Below are 26955 nucleotides of genomic sequence, written 5' to 3'. Positions count from 1 at the left end.
GTATGCACCCCGAACCACAAGCAGTTCTGGGAGCATATTTCTAATCCCTGCCTAGCAGTCCCAGCCTGTAGTAGCATAGATAAAGAGATCTTTAGAAAAAGTCTTTCTAAAGATCCTATATGATATGCTAATGAGCGCAGGGACTAGTCGCAAAGGCATTAGTTCTCTTGGCTAGTCAACCCACTTAGCATGTAATCACGCCCCTGTGGGCACGCTAACATGCTAATGAATGCGCAGCATCAGAGGCATGGTCGCGCTCACCTCTCTGCTGCCATCACGTTGGACTCCTGGACTTCGGCTCAGTGTGCATAATCCTGGACTTTCTGTCATGGCACTACACGAGTTTGAAGTAAGGAAGCGTACACCCGGCTTCATAGTGCGCAAGACCGAAAGTCCGGGATTATGCGCACTGAGCCGAAGTCCAGGAGTCCGATGCGATGGCAGCAGAGAGGTGAGCGCAATCATGCATCTGACGCATGGTTCTGCTAACATGCTAATGAATGTGGAATTCATTAGCATGTTAGCACACCCATGGGGGCATGCGTACATGATAAGGGGGCCGACTAGCCAAGAGAACTAATGCCTTTGCGACTAGTCGCTGGCCTCATTAGCATATTATAAAGGATCTTTAGAAATACTTTTTCTAAAAATCTCTTTATCTATGCTACTAGATACAGGGATATAATAGAAGCACAATTCTCATAAACAGAGCCATCAAGGTAGGCACTGAGTCAACCTAAATAAGGCTGAATCATTGCCAGCACTACTCATAGCAATTATCAACACAGGAGGACATGAGTATTTGGGACAGTTAGGCAGGGAATAGCAATATGCACCCAGAACTGCTCTTGGTTCTGGGTGCATATTGGACCTGACAGGTTCCCTTTAAAAATCATTGTTTTCGGCAGCCTATTGTCCTGTGTAAACAGGACTTGTGCTGCCGTGAAAAATGGTCTTCCAGTGCACATCATTAAGTTTGTTCTGACTGTGCAAACGAGTTCTCAAACAAGCACAAATTGGTTTCTGTAAACAGGCCCCTAAAGGCCACGTCTCACTAAGCGACATCACTAGCGAGTCGCGACATCGCTGCGGAGTCACGTTTTTTTTTACGCAACAGCGATCTTGCTAGCGATGTCGCTGTGTGTGACATCAAGCAACGACTTGGCCTCTGCTGTGAGGTCACCGGTCGTTGCTGAATGTCCTGGACCATATTTTGGTCATTGATCTCCCGCTGTGAAGCACGCATCGCTGAGTTTGACAGCGAGAGAGCAACGATCTGAATGTGCAGGTATCCGGCTTCTGCGGACGCTGGTAACCAAGGTACACATCGGGTAACCAAGCAAAGCACTTTACTTCATTACCCGATATTTACCTTGGTTACCAGCGTCCGCAGCTTCTAGAAGCCGGCTCCCTGTTCCCTGCACACGTAGCCAAGGTACACATCGGGTAACTATAAGCAAAGCGCTTTGCTTAGTAACCCGATGTGTACTATGGTTACCAAGCACAGCGTCGTTAGACGGGTCGCTGGTGGCTGATCTCTGATCGCTGTGGAGATCTGCCTGACAGCTCACCAGCGACCATGTACAACGCTCCAGTGATCCCTGCCTGGTCAGATCGCTGGTGGGATCGCTGGAGCGTCGCTGAGTATGACGGTACCTTTAGACGAATGTCTCGCTAATGTCACCTATTGGAGGTATGTTGTAAGGCTCATTAATGGGTCAGGCACTTAAACCGTAGGATCGGTTCCTCCAAAAGGTGAATTTTCTTCTGATGAAGAGTTAAACTGCATCTCTTTTTACCTCGCCTTATAGAAAAAACACAATTGCTTTTTTGAACTAAAATATTAGACACAGCCCATTGATCAAAGTGGTGTCCCACAAGCCTTTAGCAACAATGGAGTGGAGGCTCACAGATTCTATCGTGTGATTACTATCTGATGCAAAAAGCATGTTGAAACATGCAAAAGCTATGCAAAAAATCCTTGCCATATTGGACACATTGCCTATATAGAGGGCACAAAAAAAGAAGTCTTGAAGAAAGATTGTAGAGCCTTTAAGGAATCTATGAAAAGTCTATATTTTGTGATACTGCCACCAATCGTTCGGCCGGTGCCATCTTGGAGTAGTACAATAGATCCTGAGGTCAAACTGCAGAACACAATAAACCTAAACGTGGTGTCTGTCAGTACAGACCGCTGCGTCAAAATAAGCCAAAATCACCGTTGTGTCCACAGATGTAACCAAGGGGATGAATATGTCATTCTTGTTGGCACTGGCATTATCGTAGACACTGGTGATGAATACATTTCGCCGTAAGATGTAACAGATATTCTTAAGGGTCTCACAATATTAAACAATCTAAAAACAAGCAGGTGCGTCCATAAAATGCTGTGTCCTAAACCAAGATAGGGGAACCCCACGAAAAACACACAGAGATGCTGAGACATCTACTACAGCAAGAACTAACTCCAGGAAGGAGGGGGAATTACAAAGAGCTGAGCATGAGGAAAATTTGTACATCCAGTCAACTGCATGGGGGGCTCCATGCCGGCTGCTGATCTATTTGCATTCAGAGGACATTATTGTAGGGATAATGAGGTGCATACTGATGGCGAGCCTGCAAGATGCTGATAAGAGTCGGCTACAATGAGAGACGGGGAGGGGGAAATTCTCAGCTGAGCACAGACTGACAATGCAGTGGAGAAAAGCCAGTCTGGCAGTCCTGTGCTCTGCAGCATGCCTTCCCTAACCCCTTTTTTTTAACCCGTGACAGACGGATAGTCAGATAGACGTTATTTTGAATAGAAAAAATGGTGTTTGACCTTCAAATATGAGGAAAGTACAAATATGTTTTACCCTATTACACAATGTAAATGATCATAAAAAGTGTAAAATACAATACAACTGTCTAGACGGTATTATAAACGTGACATCTGGTCTATCTGATGTCCTTCTATATCCAGTTCTGAACACGTATCAAGGGGACATCCCCCAGGTCTCACCATCCAGATGACATTTGTCATCGGAGCCCCTCAGTAATGCAGCCCCAAGCTGGAGGACGCTTGGTTTAAACAATTATTTTGAAGCATAAATAAGAAGATAATGAGCTGCATTTGATTCTACTTGTGTGGATTTTTTTCTTTATTTTGTGCCATAGTTCATCTATTTTTTAGTATACCGCATTTACATTTAAATGTATTAATTTGGACTTTAATGCCGATTTTGAATGTAATTCATATGGACCTGACTTAGAGGGATTCTGTCACCAGGTTTTTGCTTTGTCATCTGCAAGCAGCATGATGTAGGCCATGAGACCCTGAATCCAACAGTGTATCACTTAGATTACAGGGTGCTTTACACGTTGCGACATTGCTGGAGATTGCTAGCGATGTCGAGCGCGATAGCACCCGCCCCCGTCATTCGTATGACATTTAGTGCTCGCTGCCACAGCGAACATTATCGCTGCGGTAGCGTCACACGCACATACCTTGTCAGCGACGTCGCTGTGACCGCCGAACAATCCCTCCCTCAAGGGGGAGGTGCATTCGGCGTCATAGCGACATCACTGCGGCGTCACTAAGCAGCCGGCCAATAGAAGCGGAGGGGCGGAGATGAGTGGGACGTAACATCCCGCCCACCTCCTTCCTTCCTCATTGCTGGTGTACGCAAGTAAGGAGATGTTCGTCGTTCCTGCGGTGTCACACGTAGCGATGTGTGCTGCCGCAGGAACAACGAACAACATCCTACCTGTGGCAGCAGCGATATTAAGGAAAGGAGCGACGTGTCAACGATCACCGTTTTTGAACTATTTTGTGATCGTTGATCGTTGCTCCTTGGTGTCACACGCTGCGTTGTCACTACCGGATGTGTAAACCAACCAGGGAGAAAAAAAGCTCATGCATAGGAGACGCGCAGACCCAAAAATAAATATATATATATGTATATATCACAGGGATCCTCAAAATAGTAAAGATTGATATAGAATTTTATTGAAACAATCAAGGTGACACATAAGACATACAATTAAAATCACTTAAAATACATATAAATAGAGAACCCCCACATCTCCAAGATGTAAATTATGGGGTACCGCCCTGTGTACATATGCAACAATGTATAAATCTGATCCCTAGGAAAACATATACTGGATCAATCCATAAATGTAATAACTCTTAACCATTAAGTCTATAACATAGGGACCACACCTGTGAGCTATACTGGTAGTGAGTCCAATGGGATAGCAGCTATCAATATATGACAGAACAAGAGCATGCAAATCATACAGTAATTACAATAACCAGGCATGAATCATGCAAAAAAGAAAGGAAAATCATAAAAACCCTTGTCCAGAAATCCCAAAGATGGCTCACAATCAGGTGCCCAAGTGAAAAGCTACATCAAGCTCCCAACCAGTGAAGGGCGCTACAGAAACAAGGAGGTACCCACAATAGGGAGGGATGTGGGGGACCCCACGCGTATCGCTGTGAACAGCTTCGTCAGGGGAGAGTGTATCTACCGGATGTGTGTCACTAACGACACTAAGAATGCTGCCCCACCTGCACCAGGCTCTGTATGTACAATGTCTATAGCCAGTGATCTGTTCATCACAGCAGATAGAATGTCAGACTACCAGGCAAGAGGCAAGTGCAATGATAATATCCTTTTGCTAAAACAAACATTGCAGTTAAACAGCACATACCTTGATAAGAGAGGCATCCCTGAAATCTGTGTTTTAACCCCTACAGCATGCTGTAATTAGATTACATAGCAAAAGCCTTCTGACATATTACCCTTAAATACCAAACAAATTAACACGACCTTCAAGAATTGCAACTTTTTAAATAAAAAGTAACAATTTTTTGCTAAATCACTTTAGATAGGTGCTTTCTATAAACAGACTTTGTCTGATTCTCAACTGTATTAAATTTAAAAACATTTCACAATATTGATAACTTTGAAACAAAAAGGGCAAAAAAAGTTTAACAGAATGAAGAATGAAGATAATTATTTATAAAATTGAGTTATTAATTTTAATAGTTCAGTTTTTATTATTTATTACAATCATTTTCTTTTGAATTATATGTAACAATGCAAATGCATTGCAAATTTTTACCAGAACCCCGTGTACCACCAGCGGCGTCAGTACTGAGTCCTCGATGTGACTCTTGCTCAGATCACATGGCAGAGGCAAGGACTTTTTCAATCAGAATGTGTTGCTGAAACTATTGATTTATCACAATGTTTCCGTTACTTGGTACATCTTCGTAGATTCGCCATGGCACTGGGCGACTAAGACATAAAAGGACCCCTTTGCAGAAACAATATATGAGCCCTTTGTCATCAAAATGCACAATCCACCTACTTTGGTTGCACCAATGATATGTCCGCACCTGTGCCATTCAAGGGTCAGATGGAACAGTTTAAAAGTAAAAAGGACAGAAGAACTGCAGAGAGGAGCAAATTCACAGTGGAAACAGTCAACAATGATCATTGAGTAAGAGATTATGTTTTAAAAAGAATCTTTATTAAATGAATTTATCAGCAGGTTTTTGCTATGTAAATTGAAGCTAGCATGCTACAAGAGTTAACACAGAATATTCAGGGCTGGCTGTCTTGCCACAGTCCGATCTTTTGTATATTCGCTATGTTTGTTTAAGCAGCAGGACCCTTATTACAGGACTAGAAACTCACCTGTATGGCAGTCCAACATGCCCCCTGATGTGTCTGACACCTCACTGTCATTGTACAATCTCTATTGAGAGCTTGGTGTGGGCGTGGACAGCTCCCTGGGCTCAGCTACATGATTAAAACTAAAAATTTAGATTGTGTATCTATGTGATACACCACTGGAATCAGGATCTCTTTGTCTACATCTTTCTGCTCTCAGATGAGGTAGCAAAAACCTGCTAACAGATTCCCTTTAAAACAAATATAGGAAGGTCAATGCTAACCCCAAAGTGGTCAAACATGTGTTACCTATCCATTGACATATTTGTCCCATACAGATAAATGTTTCAAATCATTAATTTAATCGATTGTATATAAAAAGATATTTTTGCATACTGATACACAAAGTGTCAGCGTGCTGGCCATCTTGTTCAGGTCAGTGTATTGCAACGTGGCTGACATCCCGTACATGAGATTTAGATGAATATGGTCAGAGCAAAAAATATATTGGCCCTGCCCAAAAATAATTCTTGTTAATCAAGTTTAGATTAACAAGAATTATTTTTGGGCAGGCCCAATAAATTTTTTGCTCTGACCATATTCAGCTAAATCTCATGTACGGGATGTCAGCCACGTTGCAGTGACCTGAACAAGATGGCCAGCACGCCGACACTTTGTGTATCAGTCCTCTATTGTCTTTAACCCTCGAAGAAGACTGTGTTTCTACAAGGCTAAAGAACAGGAGTAAATGCCGCAGGGAAGAAGAGATACAGCTCCTCTCTGCGGGTGAGGCAGCCTGCGAATAGACATCAAATCAGGATGTTGATTGGAGACCACAGGGAGCCGGGGTTCACACTGGGACAGAAGGAAAATGCCACCAACCATGGCTGTGAACACAACACTGAACACTGATAATCTGAAGCTGTAGAAGCATCTTCACTGCAAGGAAATCTATGAAAGGATCAGCCAGGAATCACGTATCGGTGATGAGAAAGAAGCGTAAAAGTGATGACCTTTTTGTCTGCACTACTCTTTTTTCATCATCATATTAATAGTATATATTTATGGCATCATCTATGTTACATGTTTGGCACAAGCGAAAAGAAAATCATGGAGTTGCAGAACTGCTTTGACAACTTTGTCCCTGTGGCGCCATCCTCAAGGTTTGATGCCAATGTAATTTCTTCACATATCTATTAGGGCAATCAGAGGAAGGTCAGCTAACATACAGTGCATCACGAAACTGAGTACACCGCTCACATTTTTGTAAATATTTTATTATATCTTTTCATGGGACAACAAAGAAGATCTGACACTTTGACACAATATAAAGTCGTCAGTGTCCAGTTTCTACAACATTGTAAATTCGGTGTAAATAACTCAACGCACAGCCATTAATGTCTAAACCGCTAGTGTCGCGGGCGGAGGAGGGGACGCCGTGCTCTCCCACTGCTCGGGTCCGGCTGGCGCGGCTGCTGCGGCCTGCTGCTGCTCGGTGGCTCGAGCGATGGGCCGGATCCCGGGGACTCGAGCGGCGCTCCTCGCCCGTGAGTGAAAGGGGTTTGGTTGCTGGGATAGTTTATTGTCCGTGACGCCACCGACGGTTGTGGTGATTATGTGGACATCACCACTGCTCTGTATGGGGATCCCAGGAGCGATGACAGGGAGCAGCAAAGTTGTTGGTTCTTCCCTCTGTGGGTAGGGGGTAGTTGTCCTGGGGCCCAGTGATGAGGTGGGTGATGAGGGATGGCGGGGCCGGTGCAGGGCTTGGTGGGGTGCAGGGACGCGGGAGCGCTGTGCCTCACGGCACTGTGGTACTCACTCAGCCTGAGACGGGGACACAGTTCTCGGTAAAACACACGGCTGGAAAGACGGTTCCCACGGACGGCTGCAGTTGCTTTTCCCCAGTAGTTGACGGTGACGGTCCCTTTTCCTGCACCTAAGATGATGATGGTAGCAATGGGTTCCCACCGGTAACCTGCTCCCCGACTTGGTTATGGGCCGGAGGAACCCTACTTTGCCGGCAGGCGCTGGCCATGAGAAACTGGTGCCTTGGCGGTGGCGGTGTCTCTCTCTAACGGTTGGACTGTTGCCTTCAATCGGGACTTGGTTGTTGGGAGACCCAGAGGTCCCCTTCACTGACGGATTTGGCAAATTCACGGCGACTCCTAGCCTTGCCGGGATCCGAAAGGCCCCTGCCAATGGTGCTGACTGCTCTTCGTATACCGCTCCGGTACCGCCGGGCCACCACCCGTCCACGGTCCTTTCGGCAACCTCCAAGCAGCCTCTCCTGCAGACAGTCACCGCCATCTGCTAACCTTGCTGTTCTCAGTCCGGGGCACACACCCAGACCAACTTCAGGCTTTCTTAACTGTTACTTTTTCTGTCACTACTCTCACCGTCCTCCTCTACCACTTCCTTCTACTTCACTCCTCAAAACTAATCTCTCAACTGAACTGACTGGTTTTCCCGCCTCCAGGGCTGTGAACTCCTCGGTGGGCAGAGCCAACCACCTGGCCCACCCCCTGGTGTGAACATCAGCCCCTGGAGTAAGGCAACAAGGATTTTTGTGTAGCTTTGGTGTACCTATCTGGGGTGTAGGGTGTGGTGGTGTTATGACCTGTGACCCCTGGCTTGCCCAGGGCGTCACACTAGCAACAAAAGTGAGTACACAGCTAACTGAAAATGGCCAAATTGTGCCCAATTAACCATTTTCCCTCCCCGATGTTATGTTACTTATTAGTATTACAAAGGCCTTAGGTGTGAATGGGGAGCAGATGTGTTACAATTGGTGTTATCACTCACACAAACAGCGGTTTAACAAGACAGGTTCCACTCAGTACAGGCCTCACCATGGGCGACCAAAGAAGTTGAGTGCACGTGCTCAGCGTCTTTTTATTATACAGTATATAAACATATGAGTGCTGCCAGCATTACTGTAGAAGTTAAAGAGGGTTGGAGTCAACCTGTCAATGCTCAGACCATACCCCGCACTCTGCATCAAATTCGTCTACATGGCTGTCATCCCAGAAAGAATCCTCTTCTAACGATAATGCACAAGAAAGCCTGTAAACAGTTTGCGGAAGACAAGCAGACTGAGGACATGGATTACTGGAACCATGTCCTATGGTCTGATGAGACCAAGATAAACTTACTTGGTTCACATGGTGTCAAGTGTGTGTGGCAACAACCAGGTAATGAGTACAAAGACAAATGTGTCTTGCCTACACTCAAGCATTGTGGTGGGAATATCATAGTTTGTGCCTGCATGAGTGCTACTGGCTTTAGGAACATACAGTTCATTGAAGGAACCATGAATGCCAACATGTACTGTGACATACTGAAGCAGAGTGTGAGCCCCTCCCTTTGTATTCCAACATAACCCCAAACACACCTCCGAGATGACCACTACCTTGCTGAAGAAACTGAGGGTAAAAGTGCTGCACTGGCCAAGCATGTCTCCTGACCTAAACCCTATTGACCATCTTTGGGACACCCTCAAAAGGAAGGTTGATGAGCGCAATTTAGCTCTGTGATGTCATGGGGGATGGAAGGGGAGTCCAGTGGCTCCTGTGAAGTTCTAGTGAACTCCATATATAACAGGGTTAATATAGTTCTTGAAAATAATGGCGCCCACACAAAATATTGACACTTTGGGCACAATTTGGTCATTTTCAGTAATTGGTGTACTCACCTTAATTGCCAACACTGTAGACATTAATAATTGTGTGTTGAGTTACTCAGCTTACATTGTTATACAAGCTGTACACTGACTACTTTGTATTGTATCAAAGTGTCATATCCTCAGTGTTGTCCCATGAAAGGATATAATAAATTATTTACAAAAATGTGAGGGATGTATTCAATGTTCATTGTTTAATAGTTTTTAAGGTTGAAGGTAGACAAGTCCATCGAGTTCAACCCATAGAATAACATAATTTTGTGATATACTGTAGTTGAGATGTTCATTGTAGCCACGGTGCAGGTAAAATTCTACCAAAAGTGAGAAGCCTCCACAAAATTGATTGGCAATAAAAAAAAGGTGACCATTCATATACCTCTTTAATGTATTGGAAACTATCTCTCCGCTGGAATCTATTAGGCCGGTTTCACACATCCGTCTTTTTGCCGTTTTGCCGGATGCGGCGCTCTCCCGTACAGTTAATACAGTACAGTGACAGCGCTGTAACTTCCGGGTCACATGCGCCGGTCACATGACAGCATGTGACCGGCGCTTGTTGCGCTGTCACTGTACTGTATTAACTGTACGGGAGAGCGCCGCATCCGGCAAAACGGCAAAAAGCCGGATGTGTGAAACCGGCCTTAAAAGGTTGGTTGGACCAGCTTGTTCATGCTCTTAATATTTCTCATCCTTTTCATAATTTACAGATCTAATGCTAAATAGACAAATAACAGACACTGCTTGTATCCAAATGTCCCCACAGGAGTCTAATGACGTCTGCTGTACTAAGAGCTGTTAACTGGAACAGTTAGTAATCCCAGACCAAATAAGAATTAGCCTGGAAAGTAAATGCCTATAGGTTCAGCAGCTCTCAGATGTCCACATGATCACCGACACATTGCCATCGCAATGGGATGGTTAACGACTAGGAAAAAATTGCAGCCTAACACTATTAGTTTTATTTCAAGCTTTAAACTTAATTTGTGCAAATGCAACATAAAGAAAAACCTATGTAGAAAACTGGGATATAGTGTTGTGATACGTTTCTTAAGGTACTCTTAAAGTGTACCTGATGTTTCAGGAAAATGTTAGGAACATGCTGTTGGGTGGAACACTACATGTGCATCTCATGAAATTAGAATATCATCAAAAAGTTAATTTCTTTCAGTAATTCAATATAAAAAGGGAAACACATATTATATAGAGTCATTACACACAGAGTGATCTATTTCAAGTGTTTATTTCTGCTAATGGTGATGATTATGGCTTACAGCCAATGAAAACCCAATAGTCATTATCTCAGAAACTTAGATTATATAAGACCAACTAAAAAAAATATTTTAAACTCAGAAATGTTGGCCTACTGAACAGTCGGTATAGTTAATGGCTCTTTTGCATGAATTACTGCATCAATGCAGCGTGGCATGGAGGCGATCAGCCTGTGCTACTGCTGAGGTGGTATGGAAGCCCAGGTTACTTTGATAGCAGCCTTCAGCTCGTCTGTATTTTTGGGTCTAGTGTCTCTTATCTTCCTCTTGATAATACCTCATATATTGTCTATAGGGTTTAAGTCAGGAGACTTTGCTGGCCAATGAAGCACAGTGATACTGTGGTTATTAAACCAGGTACTTTTGGCAGTGTGGAGAGGGGCCAAGTCCTGCTGGAAAATGAAATACCCATCTCAAAAAAGCTTGTCGGCAGAGGGAAGCATAAAATGCTCTAAAATTTCCTGGCATACACGTGCGTTGACTTTGGTCTTGATAATACACAGTGGCTCCCCAAATAATCACTGATTGTGGAAACGTCACCCTCAAGCAGCTTGGATTGTGGCCTCTTCACTCTTCCTTCAGAATCTGGAACCTTGATTTCCAAATGAAATGCAAAATTTACTCTCATCTGAAAGCAACACCATGAACCACTGCTGGTGTTGTCTATTGGTCATGAGTGGCTTGACACAAGGAATGCGACAGTTGTAGCCCATGTCCTGGATATGTCTCTGTGTGGTGGCTCTTGAAACACTGGCTCCAGCAGCAGTCCACTCCTTGTGAATCTCCCCCAAATTTTTGAATGGCCCTTTCTTAACAATCTATCAAGGCTGTGATTATCTTAGTTACTTGTGCCGCTTTTTCTACCACACTTTTTCCTTCCACTCAACTTTCCATTAATATGCTTGGACACAGCGCTCTGTGAACAGCCAGCTTCTTTAGCAATGACCTTTTGTGGCTTACCCTCCTTGTGGAGTGTGTCAATAACTGGCTTCTGGACATCTGTCAAGTCAGCAGCCTTTCCCATGGTTGTGTAGCCTGCTGAACCAGACTAAGGGACCATTTTAAATGCTTAGGAGGCCTTTGCAGGTGTTTTGTGGTAATTATTCTAATTTTCTGAGATAATGACTTTTGGGTTTTCATTGGCTGTCAGCCATAATCATCAACATTAACATAAATAAACACTTGAAATAGATCACTCTTTGGTAATGATGACTCTATAAAATATATGCGTTTCCATTTTTGTATTCAATTACTGAAATAAGTTAACTTTTTGATGATTTTCTAATTTATTGAGATGCACTTGTATTTCTGACCATTATATGACTTGTATTCTGCATTTTTCACCATTATATTTTTTACCCTCTGCCAGTTCTTTCTTTAAAGGGAACCTGTCATGTTAAAATAATAATAATATTCATAATCTTTATTTCTATAGTGGCAACAAATTCCGCAGCGCTTTACAATGCAAAGGTTCATATAAAAGCAAACATAAGTAACTGTTATAGAAGATACAATAATTAAAGCAAAAATAAAGACAACCCTGCTTATAAGAACATAGCATCAGCAGCTATTAACCTGCTGATTAACTACATATCTGAAATATAATAACATTTCTTTACATGAATGGCTCCCTTTAATTCTCAATCTTCTTTGAACTAGGGGGTAGAAACTAGTTGCTATCATATCTCCAGAACACATAACATAGAGAGAGATAGATTATTTTTCTGTAGCACAAACAAAAGCAGAATCAGCATGGAATACATTATAAAAGTGATGTTAGTCACTACTCCATGGGCTAGGTGTGATGCTGGGTAGTCAAGTAGTCCGGGGTCAGATACCAGGTGGGTTAGCAATAAACAAATGTGTGAGACAAAGGCGTGGTCAGGTCACAGTCAAAGGTCAAAATTCCAGGAAGGTAGAGGATCAAGACAAAGTGGCTAGGCAAATAGATTGTCAGAATCAAGGTCCAAGGTCAGGTAAACAATAGATCAGACTGAGCATAGGAACAACTGGCACGCAGATACCACCGAGCTAAAGCTACAACTTGCAGTAATTGAAGGCAGAGAGGCAGCTAAATAGCATGGTAATCACTCCAAACAGGAGACACATGGAGGAAACGTCCCACGCCCCAGCCCTCATTGGATGGTTGAGCTGTCTTTCACCATACTGACAGTTCATCATGGCCCTACCCGAGATTGGATGGCTGAACTGTCATTCACCATACTGACAGCTCAGTATGTCTCTGCGTCCAGACATACTGTTAAGAGGAATTATGACAGTACCCCCTCTTCTAATGGTGGTCATCGGACTCCCAGGTTTACCAGGAAACCTACAATGGAAGGCACTGACCAGATGATCAGCCTTCACAGAACGAGCCGGGAACCCAAGATATCGCCTCGAGTCCATATCCCTTCCAATGAACAAGATATTGGAGAGAATTCCGGACCCACTAAGAATACACAATACTCTGCACCTTGTATCTAAAATCTCCATAGACAGAAACAGAGGAAGCGTAGATGAGGTAGACAACATCACCTGTACAAACTTTTCTAACAGGGATTTGTGTAACACATTTGGGATGTGAAGCATCAGAAGAAGCTTTATTCTAAAGGGCCCTGGATTAACAACCTCCAGAATCTCATACGCACAAATACATTTATGACCCGACTTCGCTGATGGAATTTTTAGCCTAATATTTTTGGATGATAACCACACCTTATCATCTACATTGAAGATGGGACCCACTGAACATTTGCTATCCGTCTTACGTTTTTGGTGACATTGAGCCATCTGAATATTCTTCCAGACCTCCCACCACATTTCTTTATGGCAACCTCTACTCCCGGACAACTAGACCTCATCCTAGATAATTTACCAAAATGAGGATGAAAACCATAATTGCAAAAAAATGTTCCAGTGGACCGATTGACCCAACTGTTAAATGCAAACTCAGCAAGCGGGAAATATGGGGAACAGTGCTCCAGCTAAGCCGCAACAAAATACTGTAAAATTTGTTCTAATGATTGACTGCTCCAATGATTGACTGTTCTGTCTGACTGTTGCTTTCAGGGTGGTAAGGAGAGGGAAAAAACAACTCAATTCCAAACTTCCCACAAAACGCACTCCAGAATTTGGAGACAATTATGCCCCCTATCAGATACAATGTCCAGAGGGATTCTATGCAGTCTCACCACATGATTTATAAACAGCCTGGAAAGTTCTCAGCATTAGGTGACCCTGATAATGGAACAAAATTAGCCAGTTTACTGAATTGGTCAACTACCACCCAAATCACAGATTTCCCACTAGGTAAAAGCAAATCCATGAAGAAATCCATGCACTAAAGAGCCCATGGTTTTTCTTAATTAGCAATAGAGCCAAATCCCCTGAAGGCCAATTATGACAAACTTTAGCACATACACAAATTTCATGAGTGGATATAAATTCTTTAATATTATTAAGCATGGCTGGACACCAAAAGAGTCTAGTAATAGCTTTCTACATACCTGTGAACCTACGGTGACCACTCAAGCTTGAATCATGAAATTCCCACAAAAGACGTAATCTCAGGTACATAAGAACAAATAAATTGGACCCTGGAGTAATGTAAGGAGCTATTGCTTGGACTTCCACTTCCAACTTCAAGAATACCTTAGAAACCACAATACCTTGAGGAAGAATGGAGGATGGAGGTTCTAGAGGAGAAACATAATCAAGGCTGCGTGACAAGCATCAGCCCTCACATTCTTGGACCCCGGCCTGAACGTGATAGAAAAATTGAATCTAGAGAAAAATAAGGACAATCTAGCATGTCTTTGGGTCAACCGTTTGGCTGATTCAATATCAGCTACATTTTTTATGATCTGTCACAACCGTGACTTGATGAATAGCTCCATCAAAAAAATGTCTCCATTCTTCAATAGCTAATTTGACATCGAGCAACTCGCAATTCCCAACATCTTAATTTCTCACAGGAGACGAAAATTTCTTAGAGAAAAATGCACGAGGCCGCAAGTTGGTCAGCGTTGTGGGACCTGCAGACAATACAGCCACTACGCTGATTTCTGAAGCATCCACCTCCACAATGACCTTAACTGTGGCAAGTGAGGCCTGCAGCTCTTTGGAGGATGTTGTAGGGTCTCTTGTGACCTCTTTCATGAGTTGTTGCTGCACTCTTGGGGTAATTTTTATGGCCACTCCTAGGAAGGTTCACCACTGTTTCATGTTTTCGCCATTTGTGGATAATGGCTCTTACTGTGGTTCACTGGAGTACCGAAGCTTTAGAAATGGCTTTATAACCTTTTCCACACTGATTGATCTCCATTACTTTGTTTCTCATTTGTTCCTGAATTCCTTTGGATTGAGGCATGATGTCTAGCTTTTGAGGATCTTTCAGTCTATTTCACTTTGTCAGGCAAGTCCTATGTAAGTGATTTCTTCATTGAGAACATATGTGGCAGTAATCAGGGTTTGGTGTGGCTAGGGAAATTGAACTCAGCTTCCCAAAGATGTGATAAACCACAGTTAATGTACGTTTTATTTTTTTTTTTTTTTGTTTTTTTTTTTAATGGGGGGACAATCACTTTTTCACATAAGGCTTGGTAGGTTTGGATTTGTTTTTGCCTTCATAATAAAGACTTTCATTTAGGCCTCTTTCACACGTTCGTGTCTCCGGTATGTGTTTGGTCCTTTCCTCACGTACCGGAGACACGGGCACACGTAGACCCATTAAAATCAATGGGTCTGCGCTCACGTGCGTGTTCTGCCATAGACTGTGTGTGTGTGGAGCTTACGTGTGTCCGTGTGCCGAAAATATGTCTTATATGTCTAGAATATAAGACATATTTTCAGTTGTTTCACAATTTGTGTTAAGTATTTCATTCCACATGTGTTAATTCATAGTTTTGGTGCTTTCAATGTGAATCTACAATTTTCAGAGCCATGAAAATAAAGAAAACTATTTGAATGAGAAGGTGTGGCCAAACATTTGGTCTGTACTGGATATACAGTATATATATACACAGTACAGGCGAAAAGTTTGTACACACCTTCTCATCTCTAGAACAACTGTTAAGAGGAGACTTTGTGCAGCAGGCTTTCATGGTAAAATAGCTGCTAGGAAACCAATGCTAAGGACAGGCAACAAGGAGAAGAGACTTGTTTGGGCTAACGACACAAGGAATGGACATTAGACCAGTGGAAATCTGTGCTTTGGTCTGATGAGTCCAAATTTGAGAACTTTGGATCCAACCACCGTGTCTTTGTGTGACGCAGAAAAAGTGAACGGATGGACTCCACATGCCTGCATGGCTACCACAGCATCTTGCAGCAGCATGCTGTCCATTTGGTTTGCGTTTAGTTTCACGATCATTCATTCTTCAACAGGACAATGACCGCAAACACATCTCTAGGCTGTGTAAGGGCTATTTGACTAAGAAGGAGAGTGATGAGCTGCTACAGCAGATGACCTGGCCTCCACAGCCACCAGACCTGAACCCAATCGAGATGGTTTGTGGTGAGCTGGACGGCAGAGTGAAGGCAAAAGGGCCAACAAGTGCTAAGCATCTCTGGGAACTCCTTCAAGACTGTTGAAAGACCATTTCCGGTGACTACCTCTTGAAGTTCATCAAGAGCATGCAAAGAGTGTGGCTACTTTGAAGAACCTTGAATTTAAGACATATCAGTTATATCACACTTTTTTGTTAAGTATTTCATAACACATGTGTTAATTCATAGTTTTGATGCCTTCAATGTGAATCTACAATTTTCAGAGTCATGAAAATAAAGAAAACTCTTTTATGCGTCAGATTTAGCCGATGCGGCGGCCGGATGGAACGTTGCCTAGCACGTTTTTTCGTGCGGCAAAAAAACCCGCATCGCGCCGCATTCGGCCGATGCAGCGCATTTTTCAATGCATGCCTATGGCGGCCGGATGCGGCGCGATGCGGCAAAAACCGCATCCGGCCGCCGCACGCGGTTTTTGCCACTGCGCATGCTCAGTAGCATGCCGCAAACGGCAAAAACCGGACGGGCCGCAAGGGAAAAACTTATGCAAATGATGCGGTGTTTTCACCGCATCCGTTGCATAGCTTGCACAGCCGGATTGAGCCGCAGAGCTCAAGCCGGATGTGTGAAAGCAGCCTAATAATCCTGTCCACATGAGTCATCACCATGCAGGGTTGTTTGCACAAAAACATTAGCAGCTTCTCTGCACTGGGCCAACAGTAATGTTATAATTAATACACCATGTATTGTTAGTGACTGACCACTGATATCGATAATTGGACTATGTCCATACTATGAAAAACCCATATACTTTGCATGAGATTGCAGTATGTTCTTACCAGGGAGTTGAACCTGAGATGGCAAATATTGCAAGATATAAAAGGTTTTCTTCTTGGAGGAGAAGGGCCACCAAAGGTATGATTAATGACTGCCTTTTGCACCGGGTCCATCTGCAAAAAGAAAGAATTCCATTAAATCCTTGCTCTCACCCTTCTCTAGTGTTCAATGCACTTACTGATGAGACAGGAATGTATAAAAACAAATCCAACAAAGTATCTTTATCCCCTTAATCACTAGTTTCTCCCAATCTTGTGTGATGACTATTACTCATGCCAGGGTCACACCACTGTAGAGAATTGGGTTAATTATGCTTATAACACTCCGATCAATTTCTGATCAAAGTTTGATCCAAGTGTCAGCATAGTGTGCTAATGATTCTCGCGGATAAAAAAAATTGTAGTACACTGTGAGGAGAAGATGGAGAGCAAAATGTCTCCATCTTCTCCGTTGTCTGCAGAAATCGGACTGTAGTCAGATGACATCCGAGTGTAGTCCGATGTTTTCCACACATCCAAAGACTTAAATAGGTGAGTGGCATCTGATTTGCACTTCAAATCGCAGTAAGTTGAATCGATATAAGAAAGAAAATGCTGATCAGCACTGCTGCATTACATATGATTGGTCCGAGTGCTATCCTATAAAAAATTGGATACCACTCATCTGATATATACATTGATGTGTGTGAGTCCTTAGAGTAAGTTCACACAAATGTTTTTTTTGTCTGAGTGCTGTTCCTCTGTGTCCTTGTTAATCTCTATCTTTTTCCATTTACATCAGTATAGCTGCCTGTTTTTTATTTACATCAATGTTAGCTGTTTTCTAGCAGAGCTCAACTCTACTACATTAGTGAAAACAGTTAAGTAGGCAGTGCAGAGATGAGCTGACTTTATTGCATTGCTGCTGACAAGTCAGTGATGTTAAACTTAAATTCTGTCTATTCATGCACATTGCAGACGACAATCTTCTTCATATGCATCAAGAGAAAATGAACATGAACCTGGCAAAAACGTGTCTTAATGTGTGCTACTGTGAAGAAGATGATGGTCCAATCTGTGGTATAAAGAGGAACTTTGTGCCTATTCTGAGAAGAAGTGGGGAATCACTTTGAAACGCGTCAATAAAAGCACTTCTCCTTTATACCATGGATTTGAGCCCCATCTTATCACAGCAGTACAGATTTAGACACGTTTTTGTCAGGTTCCTGTTTATCTCCTTCAGCCTTAGGGCTCGTGGACTTGCGGAAGCTGATATCACTTTTATATTGGTTGTGTGTCACACAACCACACATGGTGAGCGGCCTGTTTTTTCACCTATTTCCTATATATTGGGTAAGATCCTATTGCGTTGTTTGATTCACAGCTTTGTGCAATGCATCAACAAAGCAACATCTGCAGTTCCACAACACTGAGCACTGAAAACCAGGCTACAAACACAGCTGATTTGCACTGCTTAGCTTTACAATATAGCTACATAAGTTGTGGACGAGTGCAAAAGATTTGAGTTCTGTTAGAAACCAGTTAACAATTATGTTAAAAAAAACAGGCAGTTATACTTGTGTAGATAGTAAAAGATCAAATTAGCCAGAGTACTGTACAGGACCATACAGTTCACAGAAGCATAGTTTATTTCAGCGGTAGAACACACTCTTTGTCAGTGGTTGAGGCAGAGCAGAGATATGCTGGCAAGATGCCAACTCAGAGACTGCATTGAGCATGATCGACCAGAGCCACAGCAGTGGGTCCATGAAAAACACGTACAGCACATGGATGACTTACGTGTGACATTGCATTCAAGTAATTACAATTTATTATGTGTTAAAGATGTTTAAAGATAAGACAAAGAGAAGATAGATGAATAGAGCGAGATAGATTTACAGCTATTAGCCAAATAAATAAATAATTAATTGGAAAAAAAAAAGATGTGGGGTCCCCCCCGTTTTTGTTGACCAGCAGAAGGTAAAGGAGATAGCTGTGAGCTGATATTATCAGGCTGGGAAGGTCCATGATTATTGGGCCCTTCCAAGCCTAAAAATAGCAGCCCGCAGCCACCACAGAAGTGGCGCATCATATTAGATGCGTCAATTCTTGCGCTTCGTCTCAGCTCTTCCTGATTGCCCTGATGCATTGACAATCAGGCTAATGGGTTATGGGCTTGATGTCAGCTGTGTAGTGTCAGCTGGCATCAAGCCCTCCTGTCTCTATCAGACCAATTACTAACCCAAAAATAGAAAAGAAAAAAGAATACACATGAAAAAATTATTTATTTCAATAAACACTCCTCGATAATTACCCTTATTTATCATTTTATAAAAAAACCCATGCAGCTCCGACGTAGTCCAGTCCAATAAATCCATTGTAGTTCAAAAAAGGATATCTGAAAAAAACAAACTTCCAAACACAGAGAAATAAAAGAAGACACTTACCCTTGTTTATCACTTTACTCAAAAGAAAAAAAAACCCAGCTGGTCCGACGCAGTCCATGGATTTCAACGAATAAAGTGTATGGATCATCTCTCCATAGACTTTGTATACAGGCAATTCCAGGTCACGCTGCTCTGATGAGTGGTGACATCAGTAACGTTTACCGCTGTCCAGGGTCGCTGGGTCACGCTGCACTGTGCGTGACTCGGCCAGTCCAATGAGCAGTAACGTTAATGATATCCCCACTCTTCACAGGCGCTGGTTCTTACATAGCACAGCATGCCCCAAAGTGACCTGGTGATCCAGCAACCTTGAAAAGTGGTACTGTTACTGATTTCCCCACTCATCAGAGGCGCCAGGTCTCACGCAGTGCAGCGTGACCTAAAATTGCCTGTAAGCAAAATCTATGGAGTGTCAAAATGATGCTCCATAGACTTTGTTCATCGGAATCTCTGAACCAGCTGGGATTTTTTTTTCTCTTGAATAATGTTGGGAACGAGGATAAGTGCCTCGTTTTATTTCTCTATGTTTGCATTTTATTTCAGATATCTTTTTGTAGACTACGACGGATTTGGTGGACTACAGAGGATTCCCTGGACTATAGCGGAGCTGTATGTTTGTTTTTTAATTACTAAAATAGCAAATGAGGAAAAGTTTCGGGGGAGTGTTTATTGAAATAAATTATTTTTTTGTGTGTCATTGTTATTAGGATTACTTGATTAGTAGGGAGGTGTCTGATAGACACCGCTCCATTACTAAACACCAAGGCTGGATGCCAGGTGACACTACACAGCTGACATCAACCCAATAAATCATTACCCCAACTGCCAACACACCAGGGCAATGGAGAAGAGCCCATGAGAAGCACCAGAATTGGTACATCTCTTGTGATATGCCACTTCTGGGGCAGCTGTGGGCTGGCATTTTAAAGCTGTTGTGGATAAACATGGCACCTCTGTATGGTAGGATCCAGTCCCATATGTAGCAAAGAGCAAATACCTTCCACTGAAATAGTTGAACAACGTGGTATTTTATTGAGAAAGCTTGACCAGATACAGCACAGACATTTCAGTCTAACATAGACCTTCATCAGTGTGCAGTGTAGACGGTCTGCTCAGCTTGTGAGTGAAAGTAGCGCTGGGGTAGCTCACAGTGTCCCCCGCTGTGTGGCAGAAGCGCCTTTTCTTTTTTTACAGTATGCATCTCTACGTTTCAATAGTCGGACTCGTCACCACCCCTAGGAGGGGTGTGTACTTGTTTGAGTACTTGAAATCTCAATTGAGCCACTGTGTGTTCTAGCGAAATAAAATGATGGGGAACTGGTAGTAAAGTATTTTTGCAGTGGATTGTGGACTTATCTCTGATGGGTTGCATTGTCTCACCAATGTTAATGAGATCACAGGGACATTTAATCAGGTATATCACAAAAGATGTATCACAGGTGAAAAAAATCTCTGATTGGGTATCTGTCGCCTGTATGTGGGTGATGGAAAGTGCCGCCTTCCAGGACATTGTTGCACTGATGGCAGTGGAGACATGGAAAAGTGGACACCGTGAGCTACCCCAGTGCTACTTTCACTCACAAGCTGAGCAGACCATCTACACTGCACACTGATGAAGGTCTATATTAGACCGAAACGTCTTCAACTATTTGAGTGCCAAGTATTTGCCTTTTGGTATTTTAAAGCGGGAAGGGCCCAATAACCATGGACCTTCCCAGCATGATAATATCAGCCCTCAGCTGTCTACTTTACCTTTGCTGGTTATCAAAAATGGAGGGACCAAATTTTTTTTTTTCAATTAATTATTTATTATTTTAATAGCTGTAAAATCTCATCTATCTATCTATCTATTATTGAACATCTTTAACACATTAAAAACATTAATTTCAGTGTCATGCCTTTTTTTCCGACACGTGTCACATGAACGTAACACAGACGGCACACGGAAAGCACACGGAAGACACACGGATGACACATACGTACACAAGGATGGCCACACATGCGTTTTTTTTTAAACAGATGTGTGAGGGGGGCCGTAGTTCTGTGTTTTTTCAAAAATAAGCCCTCCTCCAAAAATAAGCCCTAGCAGGGATTTTCAGCATTTTCGGAGCAAGGCTTAAATATAAGCCCTCCCCCGAAAATAAGCCCTAGCCGTGGTTCAATAATGAAGTGTCCGTGCAGCTAAAAAAGTTAAAGATGCTGAAGGACACTTCATTATAGACAGCTGACACCCCGCAATCATACTCACCTGACGCTGAGCAGAGGACCTGCAGTGATCTCACACACATCCGATCTCACACACACAATCATCAGATCACACACAAACATCCAATCTCCCACACAATCAGATCGAAACGCAGAAACATCGGATCACACACACATCGCATCACACAAACACACTCACCACATCCAGCGACACCGATTTCTTCTGGCTGGAAGAATCCTGGGAGGCAGTGCAGTGGAGCGCAAGGACCTGCCGCAATGCTTGCTTACAGGACCTGCAGGCCGGACTCGTGACTTCCTCCCATCATTCCCTGCGGCCAGAAGTATTCTGTAACGCTGGATGTAATGAGTGTGTGTGTGTGTGTGATCTGCTGTGTGTGTGTGTGTGTGTCAGTGTCAGTCAGCCAGAAGCAGGGGAGGACGGCGTGCAGCACCCACCGGAGATCACAGGGAGGACCTGGGAGCCACGCATACGTCCGGGTCTGGTAAGTATGAGTCTCCTGGGAAGTAGGATGTCTGTTTTTTTGGAGGGGTAAACTTACACCCAACTATGTTTCTCCAAAAATAAGACCTCCTCCAAAAATAAGCCCTAGTGATCTTTGGGGGTGGGGATAGGGGGGGGGGGGGGCAAAAAAAAAATATAAGACAGTGTCTTAGTTTTGGAAAAACACGGTAGTAGTAACTCCACTTATATGTTATAGCTATGAATCTTTCTACTGTTATATGATATATGAAGTCTTGGTTTCAAGAACATGGTACGGCAATACACTGTGATTAATAAATACATACTGCATAGTCTAATATTGCTATAAAAATGTAAGTTACTCGGTTAGTGTTTTTTTTGATCAAAGAGCGCAAAAGCCATCAAATTATGTTAAGGTGTACCTTTAAGGGTACTTTCACACATAAAAAAAAATCTGTCCCATTCTCATCCAGAAAAGTCGGACAAGTGAAATCCATTCGGTATTCAATATATCATGAGAGTGTGTGATTGTTTTCTCTCCTAGCATCAGTATGACATGCGTTTTTTTTGTTTCAGCAGCTGTTATTCATTTACAGTCATTTACAGAATGATGATGTATCTGTAAAAACGGATGTTACTAGGATGGTCTCAGTGGCATCCATTTTTTTTTGCACTTAAAGAATTGAATAGGCGAGTCTTGTCCAAAATACATGGGAACTTGCAGCAGGTGTTGATTTTTTCCTCAGGCTGAACACAGCTGTGAAAAAAAATTGCAGATCTACATTGCCTCAACATGGGTCCAAATACAATACCTTTTTTCTCGCATTGCACTCGTTCGAGGTATACGCCAGTCTGAGTGAACCCTAATATAGATGGTCACTAAACACTATTGCCAAAACCAGCCTCATCTGAATGGGCAGTGAAAAGTGAACCAGGCATAGCTCGCAATTACGGAAAACCTTGTGTGTGGGAACAATGGATGGATGGATAAGGGTGATGACGTGTTATTAACCTTTATGAATAATATTGAACTTCATGTATTCATTAATTGCAGTGTCCTGATGCACCGTTTATGTATATGTTTGTATATTGGCCACACAGCGGCTTTGTGCACCTGAACATTAATTATATACTAAAGGTATGTGGGCTTTATATTTTTTCTTGGTTTCAATATGTAGAACAGATCAGGGCCAGCGTCAGCACTCTGCGCACCCAGGCAAGTTCCGGGGCCCTGGAAAAAGCAGTGAACGCTGCGTACAAGGGTGGATTTAAAGGGTAAAATGTGGCTGCCAACTGAGCACTGCGGGCCTTGGAAATCGGCCCGGGGAGGGCAGAATATATTATGTGCATTAAAGTTCATCTATGGGCAAAGCTAGAGTGCGGAACGCTCCCGTCCCACAGATGAAGAGAGAAAAGAGCTGCAGCGCTGCCAGCATCCTGGCGAGCTGTATGCTGCCCCACCCCAGTGCTGTATACCACCCAGAGGCTGTATGCTCCCCCACCCCAGTGCTGTATACCCCCCAGAGGCTGTATGTCCACCCACCCCAGTGCTGTATACCCCCAGAGCTGTATGTCCACCCACCCCAGTGCTGTATAACCCCCACAGGCTGTATGACCCACCACCACAGTGCTGTATACCCCCCAGAGGCTGTATAGCCTCCACCCCAGTACTGTATATCTCCCAAGAGCTGTATGTCCCCACCACAGTGCTGTATACTCCTCAGAGCTGTATGCCCATTCCAGTGCTTTATACCCCCTAGAGGCTGTATGACCCCCCCCACCCCAGTGCTGTATACCCCCAGAGCTGTATGTCCACCCACCTCAGAGGCCCTCCCCAGAACTGTTTGTCCCCCACCCTAGTGCTATATACACCCCAGAGCTGTATGTCCCACCACCCCAGTTCTGTATAACCCCAGAGCTGTATCTCCACCCATTCAGTACTGTATACCCCCAGAGGCTGTGTATGTCCACCCACCCTAGTGCTGTATAGCCCCCAGAGCTGTATGTCCACCCACCTGAGTGCTGTATACCCCCCAGAGGCTGTAAGTCCCCCGACCCCAGTGCTGTATACCCTCCAGAGCTGTATGTCCCCCACCCCAGTGCTGTATACCCCCAAAGCTGTATCTCCACCATTCAGTACTGTATAACCCCAAAGCTGTATGTCCCTCCACCCCAGTGTTGTATACTCTCCCAGAGCTGTATGTCCCCCACCCTAGTGCTGTATACCCCCATAGCTGTATGCCACTAACCACAGTAATGTGTTTGCCCCCCCCCCCCCCAGTAATGTCAGTAATGTCTATGCTCCCAGCTTCCCCTATGATGTATATGTGGCAGTGTCAGTGTGCACTGTGCATGACCATCAATCAGCATGGCACAGCCACATGCCGGGGAGGAGCTGGACAGGAGACAAGCGAGAACATGATAAGGCTGCTGCTGGCTTCCCCATGTTAATAATATCTGTAATGTGTCTGTGTGTGCATGAATGATGTGTATCTATGTATGTCAGTGTATATGACTATGCACAGATTGATGTCTGTTTATATGTATTCTTGTGAATTTGTCTTCAAATATTTATATGTTCGTATGCCTGTATGTGTGCTCATCAGTGTACGTGCATGTCTGCGTGTGCATGGGGTCCACTGAGACTCTTTCACTTGGGGCCCACAAAAACCTGGCCCTGGAACAGATGATAAGAATATTCCCAAGTTTTGGCGTTCAAGCTTGAGGAGGTAAGAACAGAGCAATCACTTTCACGATAATTTCTGGATATTAATGTGACTTTACAGGTTAAAGGGAATCTATCAGGTCCAAAATGCACTCAGTACCAGGAGCAGTTCTGGGTGCATATTGCTAATCCCTGCCTAACCGTCTGTGTATACACTAGCATAAATAAATGGATCTCTAGAAAACGTATTTCTAAAGATCTTTTATCTTGTTAATGATGGCGGGGACTAGTTCCAAGGGCGTTATATCCCCTGACTAGTCCGCCCTCTTAGCATGTTAGGACACCTACAGGGGTGACACGCGTACCTGTGTTCGCTGTGATGGCGCTTCTGAATGCCAGGCACTTCCAGTCATGCCCAGTAGACCTCTCTGAAGGCAGGATGCATATGTACCGCCCCCGTGTCAGCGGCCGAGCCGCTTAGATCCAGCGCCGCGGTGGCATGAGGGGTCTCCGGACCAGGGTGGTTCGCGCGGACAATCAAATTAAAAGAAGAGGGGAAGTATGTACAGGAGATTAGGAAGATCGTGACGCCACCCATGGTGTGTGGTAATGTAGGAGACCACCGCTGCTGTTGGGGGAGCCCGGTGGCGATGGTGTAGCAGCAGAATGTTTAACCCCTCCGTGGTTAGGGGGTTTGTGCCCCGGGGCGCGTTGGGTGTTGGCGTTTGGGGTGCTGTTGGGTAGAGAAAAAGGGGCTTTTCAGCGTACTCAGTCCAGGAATAATAACACCGACAGCTTGTAAACCAGAATTCTGAGCACCACTGCAGCCTGGAGGGAGTACGCTGGAATCCGTGCCCTTGGTGTTGCTGTTAGCCTGTGGGCTTTTCCGTGGCACCTTCTCACTAGTTGGACCCTCAATCTTGAAACTTTTCGGGTCCCGCTCACCCGTATGGCTAACGGAGTGAACTTGCTCTCAGGATTCACGTGTAGGATTTCTTTGGACTGTATTTGGGAAAGTCATATCCCATCGGTGCGCTAGTAACCTGATTTTGGAGCGGGTTGGGGATGAATCTTGAAGTCTTCACCCCATGGGATAAATTACCGGGACGCATGAAGCTACTTCCCGGCCTAGGGTCCACGTATCCCGTTGTGCCCTGGCCCCTGCCTGGTGATGGCTCAAGGCCACCAGCTGCCCTCCTCGGCAGTCCGTGGCCTTTGACACGATCCCCTGCGACCGGGGTTCCAGCTCCTACCAGGCCCAGACCAACGTCTGCCACCTAGTAAACTCCAGGAGCCCTGCTCCGGACCAGTGACCTCTCCCTCTCAGACAGTCACTTTCCACCATCTACTCCTTTCACTCCTGATTCACTTTTCTGTCACTCTCTCACTTTCCCCTACCAATCCCCATATGGGCGGCCCTATTCCCTTCAGGCCCCCCAATGGTGTGTCTGGTGGGTTCGGTGTAAAGTGTTCCTAGGATTTTGATTAGACAAGCTGTTAGCAACACCAAAGGACCAGGATTCGTAACCAAGGAGGAGTGGATACCGTGCAGAAGGGCAGATTGCACAATACCCTGTGACGACCTGATAGGCCAGGGCGTCACACATACACCCGGCTTCATACTGCGCATGACCGTGTGACGCCCTGGGCAAGCCAGGGGTCACAGGTCATGACACCACCACATCCTACACCCCGGATAGGTACACCAAAGCTACACCAGAAATCCTTGTTGCCTTCCTCCAGGGGCTGATATCCACACCAGGGGGTGGGCAAGGCGGTTGGCTCCGCCCACCGAGGAGTTCACAGCCGTGGAGGCGGGAAAACCAGGCAGATGAGTTTGAGGAGTGAAGAGAACAGTGAGGGAGTTGAAGTGAAGTGGTAGAGGAGCAAGTGAGAGGAGGAAAGGTGAAGAGAAAGTAACAGTTAAGAAAGCCTGAAGTTAGTCCGGGTGTGTGCCCCGGACTGAGACAGCAAGGTCAGCAGACGGCGGTGACTGTCTGTAGGAGAGGCTGCTTAGAGGTTGCCGGAAGGACCGTGGACGGGCCAGGCGGTTGGCTCCGCCCACCGAGGAGTTCACAGCCCTGGAGGCGGGAAAACCAGGCAGATGAGATCAGATTAGTGAGAGTTGAGGAGTTGAAGTGAAGTGGTAGAGGAGCAAGAGAGAGGAGTTAAGGTGGAAGAGAAAGTGACAGTAGAAAGCCTGAAGTTGGTCCGGGTGTGT

The 26955-nt window shown here is 44.3% G+C and overlaps 1 protein-coding gene across 2 annotated transcripts in view; it reads right to left on the bottom strand.

Annotated features, from left to right (window-relative positions):
* Positions 1–26955, bottom strand: part of ZNF385C (zinc finger protein 385C) — a 509180-nt gene that overhangs the window by 70977 nt on the left and 411248 nt on the right. For both annotated transcript variants that reach the window (XM_075350020.1, XM_075350021.1), the window contains one exon: positions 16961–17071. In XM_075350020.1, the coding sequence (XP_075206135.1) occupies positions 16961–17071 (111 nt within the window). The remainder of the gene's footprint in view (positions 1–16960; positions 17072–26955) is intronic.

Source organism: Anomaloglossus baeobatrachus, chromosome 5 (assembly GCF_048569485.1).
Source record: "Anomaloglossus baeobatrachus isolate aAnoBae1 chromosome 5, aAnoBae1.hap1, whole genome shotgun sequence".
Taxonomy (NCBI): Eukaryota; Metazoa; Chordata; class Amphibia; order Anura; family Aromobatidae; genus Anomaloglossus; species Anomaloglossus baeobatrachus.
The sequence above is the reverse complement of the archived record's forward strand: the minus strand, read 5'-3'. Positions and strand labels throughout refer to the sequence as shown.